This window comes from Nerophis lumbriciformis, linkage group LG37, assembly GCF_033978685.3.
Source record: "Nerophis lumbriciformis linkage group LG37, RoL_Nlum_v2.1, whole genome shotgun sequence".
Taxonomy (NCBI): Eukaryota; Metazoa; Chordata; class Actinopteri; order Syngnathiformes; family Syngnathidae; genus Nerophis; species Nerophis lumbriciformis.
In genome coordinates, this window is record NC_084584.2 from 12,077,831 (window position 1) to 12,095,000 (window position 17,170).

Here is a 17,170-nt window from a genome sequence, read left to right on the forward strand (position 1 = left end):
AGCTTTTCTCAGGCTTTTATTGGTCAGCACTAAAATATAATACATAATTTATTTATCTTTCATATAAATACGATGAATGGAGAGCTTGCGGTGCGTTCAAGGACCAGCTGAAGGTAGTAGAAGCACATTCTGGAGGTCACGACGGAGTCATTCACTGTGTGTGTGTGTGTGTGTGATTAAAGGAAAGTGGTAACTACAGGTTACCACGCTGGAGGCCCCTCCCACTCGGCAACATGACGTAATAAACCGTTTATAAATGTGTTACTAGCGATAATGCAGACGGTTATGAATGACGTAATAGTGATTGTGTCGCGGGCGGGCTCGCTATTTGTCGGAGGAAATACTTGCCTCGGGAAGTGGAGCTAAAAGTGGGCTCAGTATTTGGCATGCACGCTATTGTTCCGATATGACAGTTTAGCAACACAAAGGGAAGTGGGACAAAAATTACATTTGTGGCGCCCCCTATGGGTTGTATTGGAAATGTGTATCCAAGACATGTAATACATATATAAGACATGTTAGCGTACATGTAATAAATAGTTTATATACATTAGATGTTTGTTATGGTGATGTGGTTAAACATACTAACATTACAGTTGCTCTTTTGTCCAGCAGTGTGAGGAATAATTCAGTTTTAATAAGAGTGTGGTGTTTAATAAGAGTGTGGTGTTTAATAAGAGTGTGGTGTTTGTGTCACAGGTCACACATGTTCACCACATTGTGTCTGAAAGACTTTTGTTCTATGACTAATATATATTTATTTTAATTGTTTTATGACAATGATATATTTATTTTAATTGTTTTATGACCAATATATATTTATTTTAATTGTTTTATGACAATGATATATTTCTTTGGTTAGTTTGGCAGGAGCAGCAACATGTGAAGAAAGTATAAAAATAATGTTAGTCAAATATACAAAACATAACTTTGAAGCTTATTTGTCTTTTCCATTATGAAATATGTTCTTTAGATTACAGTGGAACCCGCTTACTCATGCTTTTATTTTGAAGTTTACTTTGCACTGTTTTTTTTAAATTATATATTTATTAATATATATGCATTTATTTTGTTAGTTGCGATGCTTTTATTTTGAAGTTTACTTTGCACTGAACAGGAAGTCAGGGTTAATGCTAGACAGTAGTTACTCAATACTACAACACATGTCGACATAAACGGACCATTTTTCACAGAAATGGCCTCGATGAGTTGGTCGACATGAACGGGTTGTGGACGTAGACGGGTTGTCGGCATATGTGGGTTGACCGTAAAAGATGATTGTTGACACAGACTGGACGTCGACATAAGCGGGTTGTTGATATCAATAGGTTGTCAACTTCAACATGTTGTCAAAATAAGCGAGTCGTTGACATATACAAGTTTTCGTCATGCGAGTAGTGGGTTGTCGACATAAGTAGAAATTAGCTTGTTGTTGACACAGACTGGTTGTCAACATAAGCGGCTTGTCGATATAAGTAGGTTGCTGACATAAGCGGGTTGTCAAAATAAACGAGATGTAGAGAGACAGGTTTTTGACATGTGAGTTGTCGACATAAGCAGGTTGTCGACAAACCCGGGTAGTTGACATAAACGGGTTGTCAACATAAGTGTGTTGTTGAAATAAGGTGGTTGTCGACATGAGTGGGTTGACCATATAAGCAGGTTGTCAACATAAGTGGTTTGTTGACACAGACTGGTCGTCGACATAAACGGGCTGTCAAAATAAGTGGTTTGTTGAAATAAACTGGTTGTCGACATAAACGGGTTGTCAACATAAGCGGTTTGTTTAAATAAGCTGGTTGTCGACAAACGGGTTGTCCACATAAGTGGTTTGTTGACATAAGCTGTTTGTCGACACAGACTGGTTGTCGACATAAATGGCTTGTCAACATAAGTGGGTTGTCAACATAAGGGGTTTGTTGAAACAAGCTGTTTGTCGACACAGACTGGTTGTCGACATAAATGGGTTGTCAACATAAGTGGTTTGTTGAAAAGAGCTGTTTGTCGACACAGACTGGTTGTCGACAAATGGGTTGTCAACATAAGTGGTTTGTGAAATAAGCCGGTTGTTGACACAGACTGGTTGTCAACATAAATGGGTTGTCCACATAAGTGGTTTGTTGAAATAAGCTGGTTGTCGACACAGACGGGTTGTCGACATAAACAGGTTGTCAACAACAGTGGTCGTTGAAATAAGCTGGGTGTCGACACAGACTGGTTGTCGACAAACGGGTTGTCAACATAAGTGGTTTGTTGAAATAAGCTGGTTGTCGACATAAACGGGCTGTCAACATAAGTGGTTTGTTGAAATAAGCTGGTTGTCGACACAGACTGGTCGTCGACATAAACGGGCTGTCAAAATAAGTGGTTTGTTGAAATAAACTGGTTGTCGACATAAACGGGTTGTCAACATAAGCGGTTTGTTTAAATAAGCTGGTTGTCGACAAACGGGTTGTCCACATAAGTGGTTTGTTGACATAAGCTGTTTGTCGACACAGACTGGTTGTCGACATAAACGGGCTGTCAAAATAAGTGGTTTGTTGAAATAAACTGGTTGTCGACATAAACGGGTTGTCAACATAAGCGGTTTGTTTAAATAAGCTGGTTGTCGACAAACGGGTTGTCCACATAAGTCGTTTGTTGACATAAGCTGTTTGTCGACACAGACTGGTTGTCGACATAAATGGCTTGTCAACATAAGTGGGTTGTCAACATAAGGGGTTTGTTGAAACAAGCTGTTTGTCGACACAGACTGGTTGTCGACATAAATGGGTTGTCAACATAAGTGGTTTGTTGAAAAGAGCTGTTTGTCGACACAGACTGGTTGTCGACAAACGGGTTGTCAACATAAGTGGTTTGTTGAAATAAGCCGGTTGTTGACACAGACTGGTTGTCGACATAAATGGGTTGTCAACATAAGTGGTTTGTTGAAATAAGCTGGTTGTCGACACAGACGGGTTGTCGACATAAACAGGTTGTCAACAACAGTGGTCTTTGAAATAAGCTGGGTGTCGACACAGACTGGTTGTCGACAAACGGGTTGTCAACATAAGTGGTTTGTTGAAATAAGCTGGTTGTCGACATAAACGGGCTGTCAACATAAGTGGTTTGTTGAAATAAGCTGGTTGTCGACACAGACTGGTCGTCGACATAAACGGGCTGTCAAAATAAGTGGTTTGTTGAAATAAACTGGTTGTCGACATAAACGGGTTGTCAACATAAGCGGTTTGTTTAAATAAGCTGGTTGTCGACAAACGGGTTGTCCACATAAGTGGTTTGTTGACATAAGCTGTTTGTCGACACAGACTGGTTGTCGACATAAACGGGCTGTCAAAATAAGTGGTTTGTTGAAATAAACTGGTTGTCGACATAAACGGGTTGTCAACATAAGCGGTTTGTTTAAATAAGCTGGTTGTCGACAAACGGGTTGTCCACATAAGTGGTTTGTTGACATAAGCTGTTTGTCGACACAGACTGGTTGTCGACATAAATGGCTTGTCAACATAAGTGGGTTGTCAACATAAGGGGTTTGTTGAAACAAGCTGTTTGTCGACACAGACTGGTTGTCGACATAAATGGGTTGTCAACATAAGTGGTTTGTTGAAAAGAGCTGTTTGTCGACACAGACTGGTTGTCGACAAATGGGTTGTCAACATAAGTGGTTTGTGAAATAAGCCGGTTGTTGACACAGACTGGTTGTCAACATAAATGGGTTGTCCACATAAGTGGTTTGTTGAAATAAGCTGGTTGTCGACACAGACGGGTTGTCGACATAAACAGGTTGTCAACAACAGTGGTCGTTGAAATAAGCTGGGTGTCGACACAGACTGGTTGTCGACAAACGGGTTGTCAACATAAGTGGTTTGTTGAAATAAGCTGGTTGTCGACATAAACGGGCTGTCAACATAAGTGGTTTGTTGAAATAAGCTGGTTGTCGACACAGACTGGTCGTCGACATAAACGGGCTGTCAAAATAAGTGGTTTGTTGAAATAAACTGGTTGTCGACATAAACGGGTTGTCAACATAAGCGGTTTGTTTAAATAAGCTGGTTGTCGACAAACGGGTTGTCCACATAAGTGGTTTGTTGACATAAGCTGTTTGTCGACACAGACTGGTTGTCGACATAAACGGGCTGTCAAAATAAGTGGTTTGTTGAAATAAACTGGTTGTCGACATAAACGGGTTGTCAACATAAGCGGTTTGTTTAAATAAGCTGGTTGTCGACAAACGAGTTGTCCACATAAGTCGTTTGTTGACATAAGCTGTTTGTCGACACAGACTGGTTGTCGACATAAATGGCTTGTCAACATAAGTGGGTTGTCAACATAAGGGGTTTGTTGAAACAAGCTGTTTGTCGACACAGACTGGTTGTCGACATAAATGGGTTGTCAACATAAGTGGTTTGTTGAAAAGAGCTGTTTGTCGACACAGACTGGTTGTCGACAAACGGGTTGTCAACATAAGTGGTTTGTTGAAATAAGCCGGTTGTTGACACAGACTGGTTGTCGACATAAATGGGTTGTCAACATAAGTGGTTTGTTGAAATAAGCTGGTTGTCGACACAGACGGGTTGTCGACATAAACAGGTTGTCAACAACAGTGGTCGTTGAAATAAGCTGGGTGTCGACACAGACTGGTTGTCGACAAACGGGTTGTCAACATAAGTGGTTTGTTGAAATAAGCTGGTTGTCGACATAAACGGGCTGTCAACATAAGTGGTTTGTTGAAATAAGCTGGTTGTCGACACAGACTGGTTGTCGACAAACGGGTTGTCAACATAAGTGGTTTGTTGATATAAGTTGGTTGTCGACATAAACGGGCTGTCAACATAAGTGGTTTGTTGAAATAAGCTGGTTGTCGACACAGACTGGTTGTCGACAAACGGGTTGTCAACATAAGTGGTTTGTTGATATAAGTTGGTTGTCGACATAAACGGGCTGTCAACATAAGTGGTTTGTTGAAATAAGCTGGTTGTCGACACATACTGGTTGTCGACAAACGGGTTGTCAACATTAGTGGTTTGTTGAAATAAGCTGGTTGTCGACACAGACTGGTTGTCGACATAAATGGGTTATCAACATAAGTGGTTTGTTGAAATAAGCTGTTTGTCCACACAGACTGGTTGTCGACATAAACAGGTTGTGGAGGTAAGTAGGTTGTCGACTTAAACAAGTTGTTAAAATAAGTGAGTTATAGACGGGTTTTCATCATGCAGGTTGTTGACTTAAGCCAGTCGCCGACAAAAGCGGATCGTCGGAATAAGTGGGTTGTCGACATAAGCTGCTTGTTGAAATAAGGTGGTTGTCGACCCAGACTGGTAGTTAACATAATCGGGTTGTCGATATAAGTAGGTTGTCGACTTAAACAGTTTGTCAAAATAAGTGAGTTGTAGAGCGACAGGTTTTTAAAATGTGAGTTGTCGACATAAGCAGGTTGTCGACAAAAGCGGGTTGTCGACATAAACAAGTCGTCGAAATAGGAGGGTTGACCATATAAGCAGGTTGTCGACAAAAGCGGGTTGTCGACATAAACAAGTTGCCGGAATAGGTGGGTTGACCATATAAGCAGGTTGTCGACATAATCTGCTTGTTGAAAAAAGGTGGTTGTCGACACAGACTGGTAGTCGACTTAAACAAGTTGTTAAAATAAGTGTGTTGTCGACAGACAGGTCTTCGACATGTGAGTTGTCGATATAAGCAGGTTGTTGACTTAAGCGGGTAGTCGACATAAGTAGGTTGTCTACAAAAACGGGTTGTCGGCATACGTGGGTTGTCAAAATAAGCTGTTTGTTGACACAGACTGGTGGCAACACAAGCTTGTTGTCGTTATAAGTAGGTTGTCGTCTAAACAGGTTGTCGATATAAGCGGGTTGTCGACCTAAGCAGGTTGTCCATATAAATGTTGCCAACATACTGGTTGTCAACATAAGGAGCTTGTCCAAATAAGCGGGTTGTCGATCTAAGCAGGTTATCAACACACGCCAGTCATTGACACAGACTGGTTGTCAACATTAGCGGGTTGTCGATTATAAGTAGGTTGTCAACATAAACATCGGTATAAACGGGTTCTCCACATAAACGAGGTGTCAGCATAAGAGGGTTGTCGCTATACGCAGGTTATCGACATAAACGGGCTGCCGACACTGACGAGTTGTCGACATAAGCGGGTTGCGGCACAGAGTGGTTGACCACATACCGTAAGTAGGCTGTCGACATGAGCGGGTTCCATTGGCTACAAAGGGTAGAAGTAATGAGCGCTTCGTGTTCTTCCACGTTATAGTACAGTATACAGGAAGTAGTTCTGACAAGATGGCGGCGTTACAGGAAGTAGTTCTGACAAGATGGTGGTGTGACAGGAAGTAGTTTTGACAAGACTGTGGGACAGGAAGTAGTTCTGGCAAGATGGTGATGTGACAGGAAGTAGTTCTGACAAGATGGTGGTACAGGAAGTAGTTTTGACAAGATGGTGGTGGTACAGGAAGTAGTTCTGACAAGATGGTGGTGTGAGACAAAGTAGATCTGACAAGATGGTGGTACTAAAGGAAGTAGTTTTGTCAAGACGATTGTGGTACTATGGGAAGTAGTTTTGACAAGACGGCGGTGTTACACGAAATAGTCCTGACAAAATGGTTGCGTTACAGGAAGTAGTCCTGACAAGATAGTGGCGTTACAGGAAGGAGTTCTGGCAAAATGGCGGTGTGACAGGAAGTAGTTCTGGCAAAATGGCGGTGTGAGAGGAAGTAGTCCTGACAAAATGGTGGTGCGGCAGGAAGTAGTCCTGACAAGATGGTGGTGTGACAGGAAGTAGTCCTGACAAAATGGTGGTGTGACAGGAAGTAGTCCTGACAAAACGGTGGTGCGGCAGGAAGTAGTCCTGACAAGATGGTGGTGTGACAGGAAGTAGTCCTGACAAGTAGGTGGCTTCACAGGAAGGAGTTCTAACAAGAGGGTTGTGTTTCAGGGAGTAGTCCTGGAAGTAGTCCTGACAAAATGGTGTTGCGGCAGGAAGTAGTCCTGACAAGATGGTGGTTTGACAGGAAGTAGTCCTGACAAAAAGGTGGCTTCACAGGAAGTTGTTCTAACAAGAGGGTGGTGTTCCAGGAAGTAGTCCTGGCAAGAAGGTGGTGTGACAGGAAGTAGTCCTGACAAGTAGGTGGCTTCACAGGAAGGAGTTCTAACAAGAGGGTTGTGTTTCAGGGAGTAGTCCTGGAAGTAGTCCTGACAAAATGGTGTTGCGGCAGGAAGTAGTCCTGACAAGATGGTGGTGTGACAGGAAGTAGTCCTGACAAGTAGGTGGCTTCACAGGAAGGAGTTCTAACAAGAGGGTTGTGTTTCAGGGAGTAGTCCTGGAAGTAGTCCTGACAAAATGGTGTTGCGGCAGGAAGTAGTCCTGACAAGATGGTGGTTTGACAGGAAGTAGTCCTGACAAAAAGGTGGCTTCACAGGAAGTTGTTCTAACAAGAGGGTGGTGTTCCAGGAAGTAGTCCTGGCAAGAAGGTGGTGTGACAGGAAGTAGTCTTGACAAGAAGGTGGCTTCACAGGAAGTAGTTCTAACAAGAGGGTGGTGTTTAAGGAAGTAATCCTGACAACATGGCGGAATTTCAGGAAGTAGTCCTGACAAAATGGTGGCTTTACAAGCAGTAGTCCTGACAAGATGGCGGCGTTACAGGAAGTATTTCTGACAAAATGGTTGTACAGGAAGTAGTTCTGACGAGATGGTGGTACAGGAAGTAGTTCTGACAAGATGGCGGAACAGGAAGTAGTTCTGACAAGATGGCGGAACAGGAAGTAGTTCTGACAAGATGGTGGTACAGGAAGTAGTTCTGACAAGGTGGTGGTACAGGAAGTAGTTCTGACAAGGTGGTGGTACAGGAAGTAGTTCTGACAAGGTGGTAGTACAGGAAGTAGTTCTAACAAGATGGTGGAACAGGAAGTAATCCTGACAAGATGGTGGAACAGGAAGTAGTTCTGACAAGATGGTGGAACAGGAAGTAGTTCTGACAAGATGGTGGAACAGGAAGTAGTTCTAACAAGATGGTGGAACAGGAAGTAATCCTGACAAGATGGTGGAACAGGAAGTAGTTCTGACAAGATGGTGTTACAGGAAGTGTCCTTGTGTCACGTTGTCTCTTGTCCCCAAAAGGTCTGTTGATGCATGGGGATTTCTTGGAATCTTTGGAAGACTTTGGTACCTGAGCTGCCTCACCTGGCTTCATCTTAGCTGCGCTGGCGTGACAAGGTGGGCGTGGCATTAGATTGCAGTGACTCCGCCCACCTTCAAAGTCCAGATGCTGTGGTGAGGTTCCCTTCAGGGATTAGCGGCCTTCTTCCTGTCTTGTGTCTAAATGTGGCGGCGGCGGCGGCGATGGTGGTGGTGGTGCATGTCCTCCATGGCGATACGGCCCCACACGCCGATCACAAACGTCTCGATCTCGCACTCGTTGTCCCCACGGGCGATACGGAAGTAACCCTCCTCGCCCCACTTCTTCCCCCAGGAGTTGGCGGCAATCTGAGGGGGGAATGACAACATGGAGGGGCTTAAAGTGATGCATTAACTGTCATGCATCAACGTCAACAATTATAATTTTTAATTGAACAGGCGCTCAAACACTCACTTTTCATGTTGTCATGAAGGGGAAAAAACCCTGCCTTCCCCAGGCTTCGCTACATGTCTTAAAATGATGCAAACTATCCGCCAGTCAGTTACAGATATGGGACTTGTATGCCTGACCCTGTTTTTCTGCAGCAAATATACTAACCTAGCATGATGGAAAATGTTATGTTAGCATGTAGCTCATATAGCTCTGCTAATGTTGCTAATCTGACACAATGTTAAAATGTAATGTTAGCTTATAGCTCACATAGCTATGCTAATGTTGCTTATTTGGCGTAATGTTAAAATGTAATGTTAACAAATAGCTCACATAGCTAGTGTTGCTAACCTAGCATGATTTTAAATACAATGTTAGCATGTAGCTCACGTAGCTATGCTAGTGTTGCTAACCTTGCATGAGTTTAAATACAATGTTAGCATGTGGCTCACGTAGCTATGCTAGTGTTACCTAATCTGGCATGATGTTAAAATGTAATGTTAGCATGTAACTCACGTAGCTATGCTGGAGTTGCTAACCTAACATGATGGTAAAATGTAATGTTAGCATGTAGCTCACATAGCTATGCTAGTGTTTCTAACCTGGCATGATGTTAAAATATAATGTTAGCATGTAGCTCACATAGCTATGCTAGTGTTGCTCACCTAGCATGATGTTGAAATATAATATTAGCATGTAGTTTCCATAGCTATGCTACAGTTGCTAACCTTGCATAATATTAAAATGCAATGTTAGCATGTAGGTTACATAACTATACTAATGTTGATAACCTAGCATGATATTAAAATGTAATGTTAGCATGTAGCTAACATAGTCAAGCTAGTGTTTCTAACCTAGCATCATTTTAAACACACTGTTAGCATGTAGCTCACATAGCTATGCTAGTGTTGCTCACCTAGCATGATGTTAAAATATAATATTAGCATGTAGTTTCCATAGCTATGCTAGAGTTGCTAACCTTACAAAATATTAAAATGCAATGTTAGCATGTCGCTCGCATAAATACGCTTGTGTTTCTAACATGGCATGATGTTAAAATGTAATGTTAGCATGTAGCTCACATAGCTATGCTAGTGTTGCTCACCTAGCATGATGTTGAAATATAATATTAGCATGTATTTTCCATAGCTATGCTACAGTTGCTAACCTAGCACAATTTTTAAATACACTGTTAGCATGTAGCTTACATTTCTATGCTAATGTTGATAACCTAGCATGATATTAAAATGTAATGTTAGCATGGAGCTAACATAGTCAAGCTAGTGTTTCTAACCTAGCATAATTTTAAATACACTGTTGGCATGTAGCTCACATAGCTATTCTAATGTTGCTAACAGCATAATATTAAAATCACATATGCTAGTGTTGCTAACCTAGCATGATTTTAAATACACTGTTAGCATGTAGCTCACATAGCTATGCTAGTGTTGCTCAACTAGAATGATGTTAAAATATAATATTAGCATGTAGTTTCCATAGCTATGCTAGAGTTGCTAACCTTGCATAATATTAAAATGCAATGTTAGCATGTTGCTCGCATAGTTACGCGAGTGTTTCTAACCTGGCATGATGTTAAAATGTAATGTTAGCATGTAGCTCATTTTATGTTAGTGTTGCTAACCTAGCGTGATTTTTAAATACACTGTTAGCATGTAGCTTACATAACTATACTAATGTTGATAACCTAGCATGATATTAAAATGTAATGCTAGCATGTAGCTAACATAGTCAAGCTAGTGTTTCTAACCTAGCATATTTTTAAAGAAACTGTTAGCATGTAGCTCACATAGCTATGCTAGTGTTGCTAACAGCACGATATTCAAATCACATATGCTAGTGTTGCTAACCTAGCATGATTTTAAATACACTGTTAGCATGTAGTTCACGTAGCTATGCTAGTGTTGCTCACCTAGCATGATGTTAAAATGTAATATTAGCATGTAGTTTCCATAGCTATGCTAGAGTTGCTAACCTTGCATAATATTAAAATGCAATGTTAGCATGTCGCTCGCATAGTTACGCGAGTGTTTCTAACCTGGCATGTTTAAAATGTAATGTTAGCATGTAGCTCACTTATATTAGTGTTGCTAACCTACCACGGTTTTTAAATACACTGTTAGCATGTAGCTTACATAACTATGCTAATGTTGATAACCTAGCATGATATTAAAATGTAATGTTAACATGTAGCTAACATAGTCAAGCTAGTGTTTCTAACCTAGCATAATTTTAAATACACTGTTAGCATGTAGCTCACATAGCTATGCTAGTGTTGCTAACAGCATAATATTAAAATCCCATATGCTAGTGTTGCTAACCTAGCATGATTTTAAATACACTGTTAGCATGTAGCTCACATAGCTATGCTAGTGTTGCTCAACTAACATGATGTTAAAATGTAATATTAGCATGTAGTTTCCATAGCTATGCTAGAGTTACTAACCTTGCATAATATTAAAATGCAATGTTAGCATGTCGCTCGCATAGTTACGCAAGTGTTTCTAACCTGGCATGATGTTTAAAATGTAATGTTAGCATGCAGCTCACTTTATGTTAGTGTTGCTAACCTAGCACGATTTTTAAATACACTGTTAGCATGTAGCTTACATATATATGCTAATGTTGATAACCTAGCATGATATTAAAATGTAATGTTAGCATGTAGCTAACATAGCTATGCTAGTGTTGCTAACCCAGCATAATATTAAAATCCCATATGCTAGTGTTGCTAACCTAGCACGATTTTTAAATTCACTGTTAGCATGTAGCTTACATATATATGCTAATGTTGATAACCTAGCATGGTATTAAAATGTAATGTTAGCATGTAGCTAACATAGCTATGCTAGTGTTGCTAACCCAGCATAATATTAAAATCCCATATGCTAGTGTTGCTAACCTAGCACGATTTTTAAATTCACTGTTAGCATGTAGCTTACATATCTATGCTAATGTTGATAACCTAGCATGGTATTAAAATGTAATGTTAGCATGTAGCTAACATAGCTATGCTAGTGTTGCTAACCCAGCATAATATTAAAATCCCATATGCTAGTGTTGCTAACCTAGCACGATTTTTAAATTCACTGTTAGCATGTAGCTTACATATCTATGCTAATGTTGATAACCTAGCATGGTATTAAAATGTAATGTTAGCATGTAGCTAACATAGCTATGCTAGTGTTGCTAACCCAGCATAATATTAAAATCACATATGCTAGTGTTGCTAACCTAGCGTGATTTTAAATACACTGTTAGCATGTAGCTCACGTAGCTATGCTAGTGTTACCCACGTAGCATGGTGTTAAAATGTGGAAGTATCTTACCCAGTACTTCCTGGGCACTCCATCAAAGTCGGTGTCCTGTCCCCACCTGCACAGAGCAGAGAAGACGACATGATGCAATAAATGTGTCCACCTGTGTCGCAGTGGTCAAGGAGGGTCAACAACAGAAGTATTTATGGCTGGACACCACTCGGCGACATTCCTAAAAAGCAGGGAGTACCCTTTTTCCTCTCCAAAACAGGACGTAGAGAGCAGCTTATGAGGAAGTGGACAAAAACATACTTTATATATATTTTTTTTAAGTGTTTGTGTTCTCAGGACGTGTTGGCGACCATCCATTATTTACCCAGCATGCATTGCATCAGAGCTCTTTGCCAACTGCAGCCGATTCCCATCCTGTTTTTGCAGAGGAACTTTGTCCCCTGAGAGATGCATGTTTTACCTTTAAAAGGGGAGTGCTGGCAAATGGAGGACTTTTTTTTTTTTTTACAGACAGCAGTCCAGTGACCACACATTCCTCACAGCTGCACAAACAACACTGTGTGTGTGTGTGTGTGTGTGTGTGTGTGTGTGTGTGTGTGTGTGTGTGTGTGTGTGTGTGTGTGTGTGTGTGTGTGTGCACTTGTCTCACCATCCTTGTGTGGACATACACTTGACAAACCACCCTTTCTGTGAAGACCTTTTGGAGGACATTTGCCTGGTCCTCACAACTACAGAAGTAAACTTTTTTTTTTTTACTTTGTGTGTTTTGCATTCTGAAGTGAGGTTGCAACTCTTTACTCCCATCTAGTGCTAGATATATGTTGTTCATCATTCTAGCTATAGTGGAAAGGGGGGCCCTCACAACCTACTAACCCAGGCCTGGGCAATTATTTTGACTCGGGGAGCCAAATTTAGAGAAAAAAATGTGTCTGGGAGGCCGGTATATTCATTTTTAGGAACACTAATACAAAACCTCACAATAATGTCTGATTGAAAGCTAAAAACGTTGTGACAGACCGCCTTAAAAAACACCCCCTCTCTATCGACATATTTTACAATCAAGCAAAAAAGCAACAAAAGTGCAACAAACAGCAAAATATGAACGTGAAGGGTAGAAAAAACCCCCACCTACAATCTGATATATCTGATTGTGGCCCAGGTGGGCCATCTACGCACCTGTCGTTGATCTTGCAGCCAGTCCTGGCACACCCCGCTTCGCTGCAGGTCCGCAGGCCACGCCCCCCTCCACACTGATATATCACTAAGCTTTAGAACTTTGTTATAAAAATCTCCTTCCGCGTCTGTCCCTGACACCCACATTTCAGGCTGGCCGCTCTGGAAACACTCTGTGGAAACGCTCCCCACCCACACTGCTTGGTGCCTCGTCTGAGCTGCTGTGACTTAGATTACCATAGTAACTAATTAGATTACCATAGTAACTAGTATATAAGGCAAAAGCACAGATTCCAACCATTGAAATACTTTGTATAGTTCAGGGGTCGGCAACCCGCGGCTCCGGAGCCGCATGCGGCTCTTTGATCACTCCGATGCGGCTCAGCAGCTTACTTGCTGAACCCCCCAATTTTCCCGTGAGACTTCCGGATTTCAGTGCCTCTCGCAGAAAACTCCCGGGATTAATATTCACCGATTTTCACCCTTACGGCTATAATAAGGGCGTGCCATGATGGTACAACATTTAGCGCCCTCTACAATATGTCTTAACAGAGTGCCAGCCCAACATATGTTATACAATATACATCTTCTGCTTGCACACGTACGCGAAAGCAAGGCATACTTGGTCAACAGCCACACAGGTTACACTGACGGTGGTCATATAAAACAACTTTAACACTCTTACTAATAATGCGCCACACTTTGAACCAAAACCAAACAAGAATGACAAACACATTTCGGGAGAACATCTGCACCTTAACACAACATAAACACAACAAAACAAACACCCAGAATCCCATGCAGCCCTGACTCTTCCGGCTACATTATACACCCCTGCTACCACCCAACCCCCCCCCCCCCCCCTCTGTGCGTCGGTTGAGGTGGGCGGGGTTTGGGGGGGGGGGGGGGTGTATAATGTATCCCGGAAGAGTTAGGGCTGCATGGGATTCTGGGTATTTGTCCTGTTGTGTTTATGTTGTGTTACGGTGCAGATGTTCTCCCGAAATTTATTTGTCATTCTTGTTTGGCGTGGGTTCACAGTGTGGCGCATTATTAGTAAGAGTGTTAAAGTTGTTTTTTTTTATACCGCCACCGTCAGTGTGACCTGTGTGGTTGTTGACCAAGTATGCCTTGCTGTCACCTACGTGAGCAAACGGAAGCCCCATACAACGCGTGGCTGATCAGGTACGCTGGCTGTAGAGGGTGCGATATACTGTACCATCACGGCACGCATGACGCTGACAAGTGCCAATCATTTAAAACCCATGTGCTGCACCAGCTTTCAAATTCCACATAAAGGTGTGGGCAGCGTGTCTGAGACCCCTTGTTCATATATAGCACAAAGCAAAAAAAATTGTATGCAGTGTTATTTCATTTAAAATTTCAAAAAATTTATGCGGCTCCCATTGTTTTCTATAATTTGTGAAACTGGTCAAAATGGCTCTTTGACTGGTAAAGGTTGCCGACCCCTGGTATAGTTCAAGGCTTACGGTCATTTGAAAACATCACTGCATATCACAATGGCGGCTACAGTTTCCATTTTAAAGATCTAAAAAAATTATTTGGGAATGTCCGGCGGGAAAAGCTTAACGGGCCACATGTGGCCTTTGGGCCTTCATTTGCCCAGGTCTGTACTAACCAAACGTGGGTCCACACAATGTAGGCAAGACATGTATGTGTGTGTGTGTGTGTGTTGCACATATACACTTGCCCCGCATGCACATAGCCAAAATGTAATCGTCCAATCAGCTCGCTTGCTGAGGGACAATGTTGGACGTGACCCCCGTGCAGCCGACCTTTTCCCCTGGTGGTGTCGGGGGGGGTGCGAGGGGGACACTGATCCCCTCTCCCTGTGGATCAGCAGCCCAGACAAAGTCCGGTCCAGACCTCTGTGATCATTCCGCAAACTTTCCCAGGCTGCGGGCTTAAAGAGACGCAGCGCTACGGGATTTGCTCAGTGTAAGCACGCCGATCGCCCCGAGGGGATCGCTGCCCACTGGCCCTAATCGTCCCCCCCCAACCCAACGACCCCTTAGTGCCCGCTTTCCATCTTTGGTACAAGCACATCATCACGTCAGCGTTTGGAGCAGCGGGGCCCAAACTTTTTGACTTGAGGGCCGCATTGGGCTAAAAAAAATAACAAAAATAAAAAAATGATATATATATATATATATATATACATATATATTGTGGTGCTACAACTTCACACTGTACCAAAGGGTTATGTGGCCACTGAAGATGTGCGAGATTCCATCCTCAACAGCCAACGGGTTGGACAGACTAACCAACTACTACATCCGTAAGTGGCTGGGCCTACCGCGTTGTTTCTCCGACACTGGCTTATTTGGGGCAACTTCGCTGCATCTGCCGATCCAGTCCATCACCCTGGGCTATAAGCAGGAGAAGGCCAGATTGGTTCTTGAGCTGGAAGAATCCTCAGATCCTACGGTGAGGAATGCACGTGTACTAGAGATGCGCGGATAGGCAATTATTTCATCCGCAACCGCATCACAAAAGTCGTCATCCATCCGCCATCCACCCGAACCAACATTTTATCAAAACCACACCCGCCCGCACCCGCCCGTTGTTATATATCTAATATAGACGATGCAAGGCATTAGTGAGGTTAGAAAGCTTTTGCCTGTTAAAGAAAGGAGACTGATCCAATCTAGCAGAGACATTCAATGCGTGCCACGCATCTCTTGGCCACGCATTCGTGGCTAAGAGATATTAATGCATGATAATATTATTTATTATTATTATAATATTATTGTCATTTCCATTAAGAAAGTGTTGACTATTGTTGCCAATGCCCTCAGATCAGGAGTGCGTTCCTCACACTTTGTGTGCGCAGTTGCAGAAAGCCGAACGAGGCTTTTAAGAAGTTAAAAAAATGTTTTAGAAAGACTAGGCCTATATTTTCGTTAGGTAAAAAATGTTCTGAATTTATTTCAATGAATATTAACTTGTTAACGTTATAATGCTCAAATAGGGACGAGGGCGGGGTGCACAGTGAAACAGTGAACAATTTCGCGACAAAGATGAACCTTTATTGATTGATCTGCAGCCATGACAAAATATCAGACAATCTCCATTGTCAACGACAGGCAGGAAAATAAAGATAAACACATAGCCTATGTTGTAGGCATAGGCTCATACGTTTTTAAGTTGAAATAAAAAAATAAATAAAAAATGTGCCTCATAAGCCTTAGGCTGTCAATCACGCGCACAAACTTAAATTAAATGTATGTCATCTCTATTTAAACAAAAATAAATTAAATAAATAATAAAAACAAATTACCTGCAACTTATTGGCCAAGGCAAATAGCTGAAGGGGGGAAATCAAACCCATCAGACTGCACTTTATCATCAAACTTGAATTATAATGAAAATAGACGGTCGCGACAAACAAAGCAGGCTAAATATCCTTACATTGTCCCCAATCGGAGATGCGCTTCAATTGAAAGCGAGGCCAAATAATTATTCACACATAGTAGTATATCTCGAATAGAAAAAAACCACAATAAACAATGCAATTGCCTTAATTCCTTTGCATTGTAGTGCGCCCAAACAACACGTAACCATCAAAATTATTTAGCTGACCGAACTCAATATAGGTTAGACATGGGCTTATTTGGTATAGCCTAGGTAACCTAGACTAATTCGTTTAACATATCCAACCGTATGTCTACTTACTTTTTTTTTTTGTTAGCACTATGCAGGAATAAAATGGCATCTACAGTGCCAGGATTCATGCGAGAGCGCCTGGCCTCTAAAATGCGCTGAAGGAGCGCTCACTTTCGCCACTGTTGCTGGGACACGGTGCCTGATGAAAAATTGACTGTTTCAAAGAGTGCTGCTCGTTTTTCGTATGTGGGTAACAACATTTAACTATGTATATATATTTCCGAATTGGTTCAACCGCAACCCGCCCGCATCTATTTAAAATCTATTTTTACCCGCCCGACCCGCGGATAATCCGCGGACTCCTCGGTTGTGTCCGCAAACCGCGCATCTCTAACGTGTACCCACCCGAACAGGCTGCCAAGGCCATTGGCAGGCTCCAACACCAGGAGATAGTTGGCAGGGTGCAAGTAGGGAGAGCAAGGCTTGGCTGGG

The 17,170-nt window shown here is 42.1% G+C and overlaps 1 protein-coding gene across 3 annotated transcripts in view; it reads right to left on the reverse strand.

Annotated features, from left to right (window-relative positions):
- The window catches only part of tinagl1 (tubulointerstitial nephritis antigen-like 1), a 98,225-nt gene continuing 81,055 nt past the window's right edge, over nt 1-17,170 (reverse strand). For all 3 annotated transcript variants that reach the window (XM_061931593.1, XM_061931591.1, XM_061931592.1), the window contains 2 exons: nt 11,939-11,984; nt 1-8,509 (listed from right to left, as the gene is read on the reverse strand). In XM_061931593.1, coding sequence (XP_061787577.1) covers nt 8,342-8,509; nt 11,939-11,984 — 214 coding nt within the window. In that variant the 3' untranslated portion in view covers nt 1-8,341. The remainder of the gene's footprint in view (nt 8,510-11,938; nt 11,985-17,170) is intronic.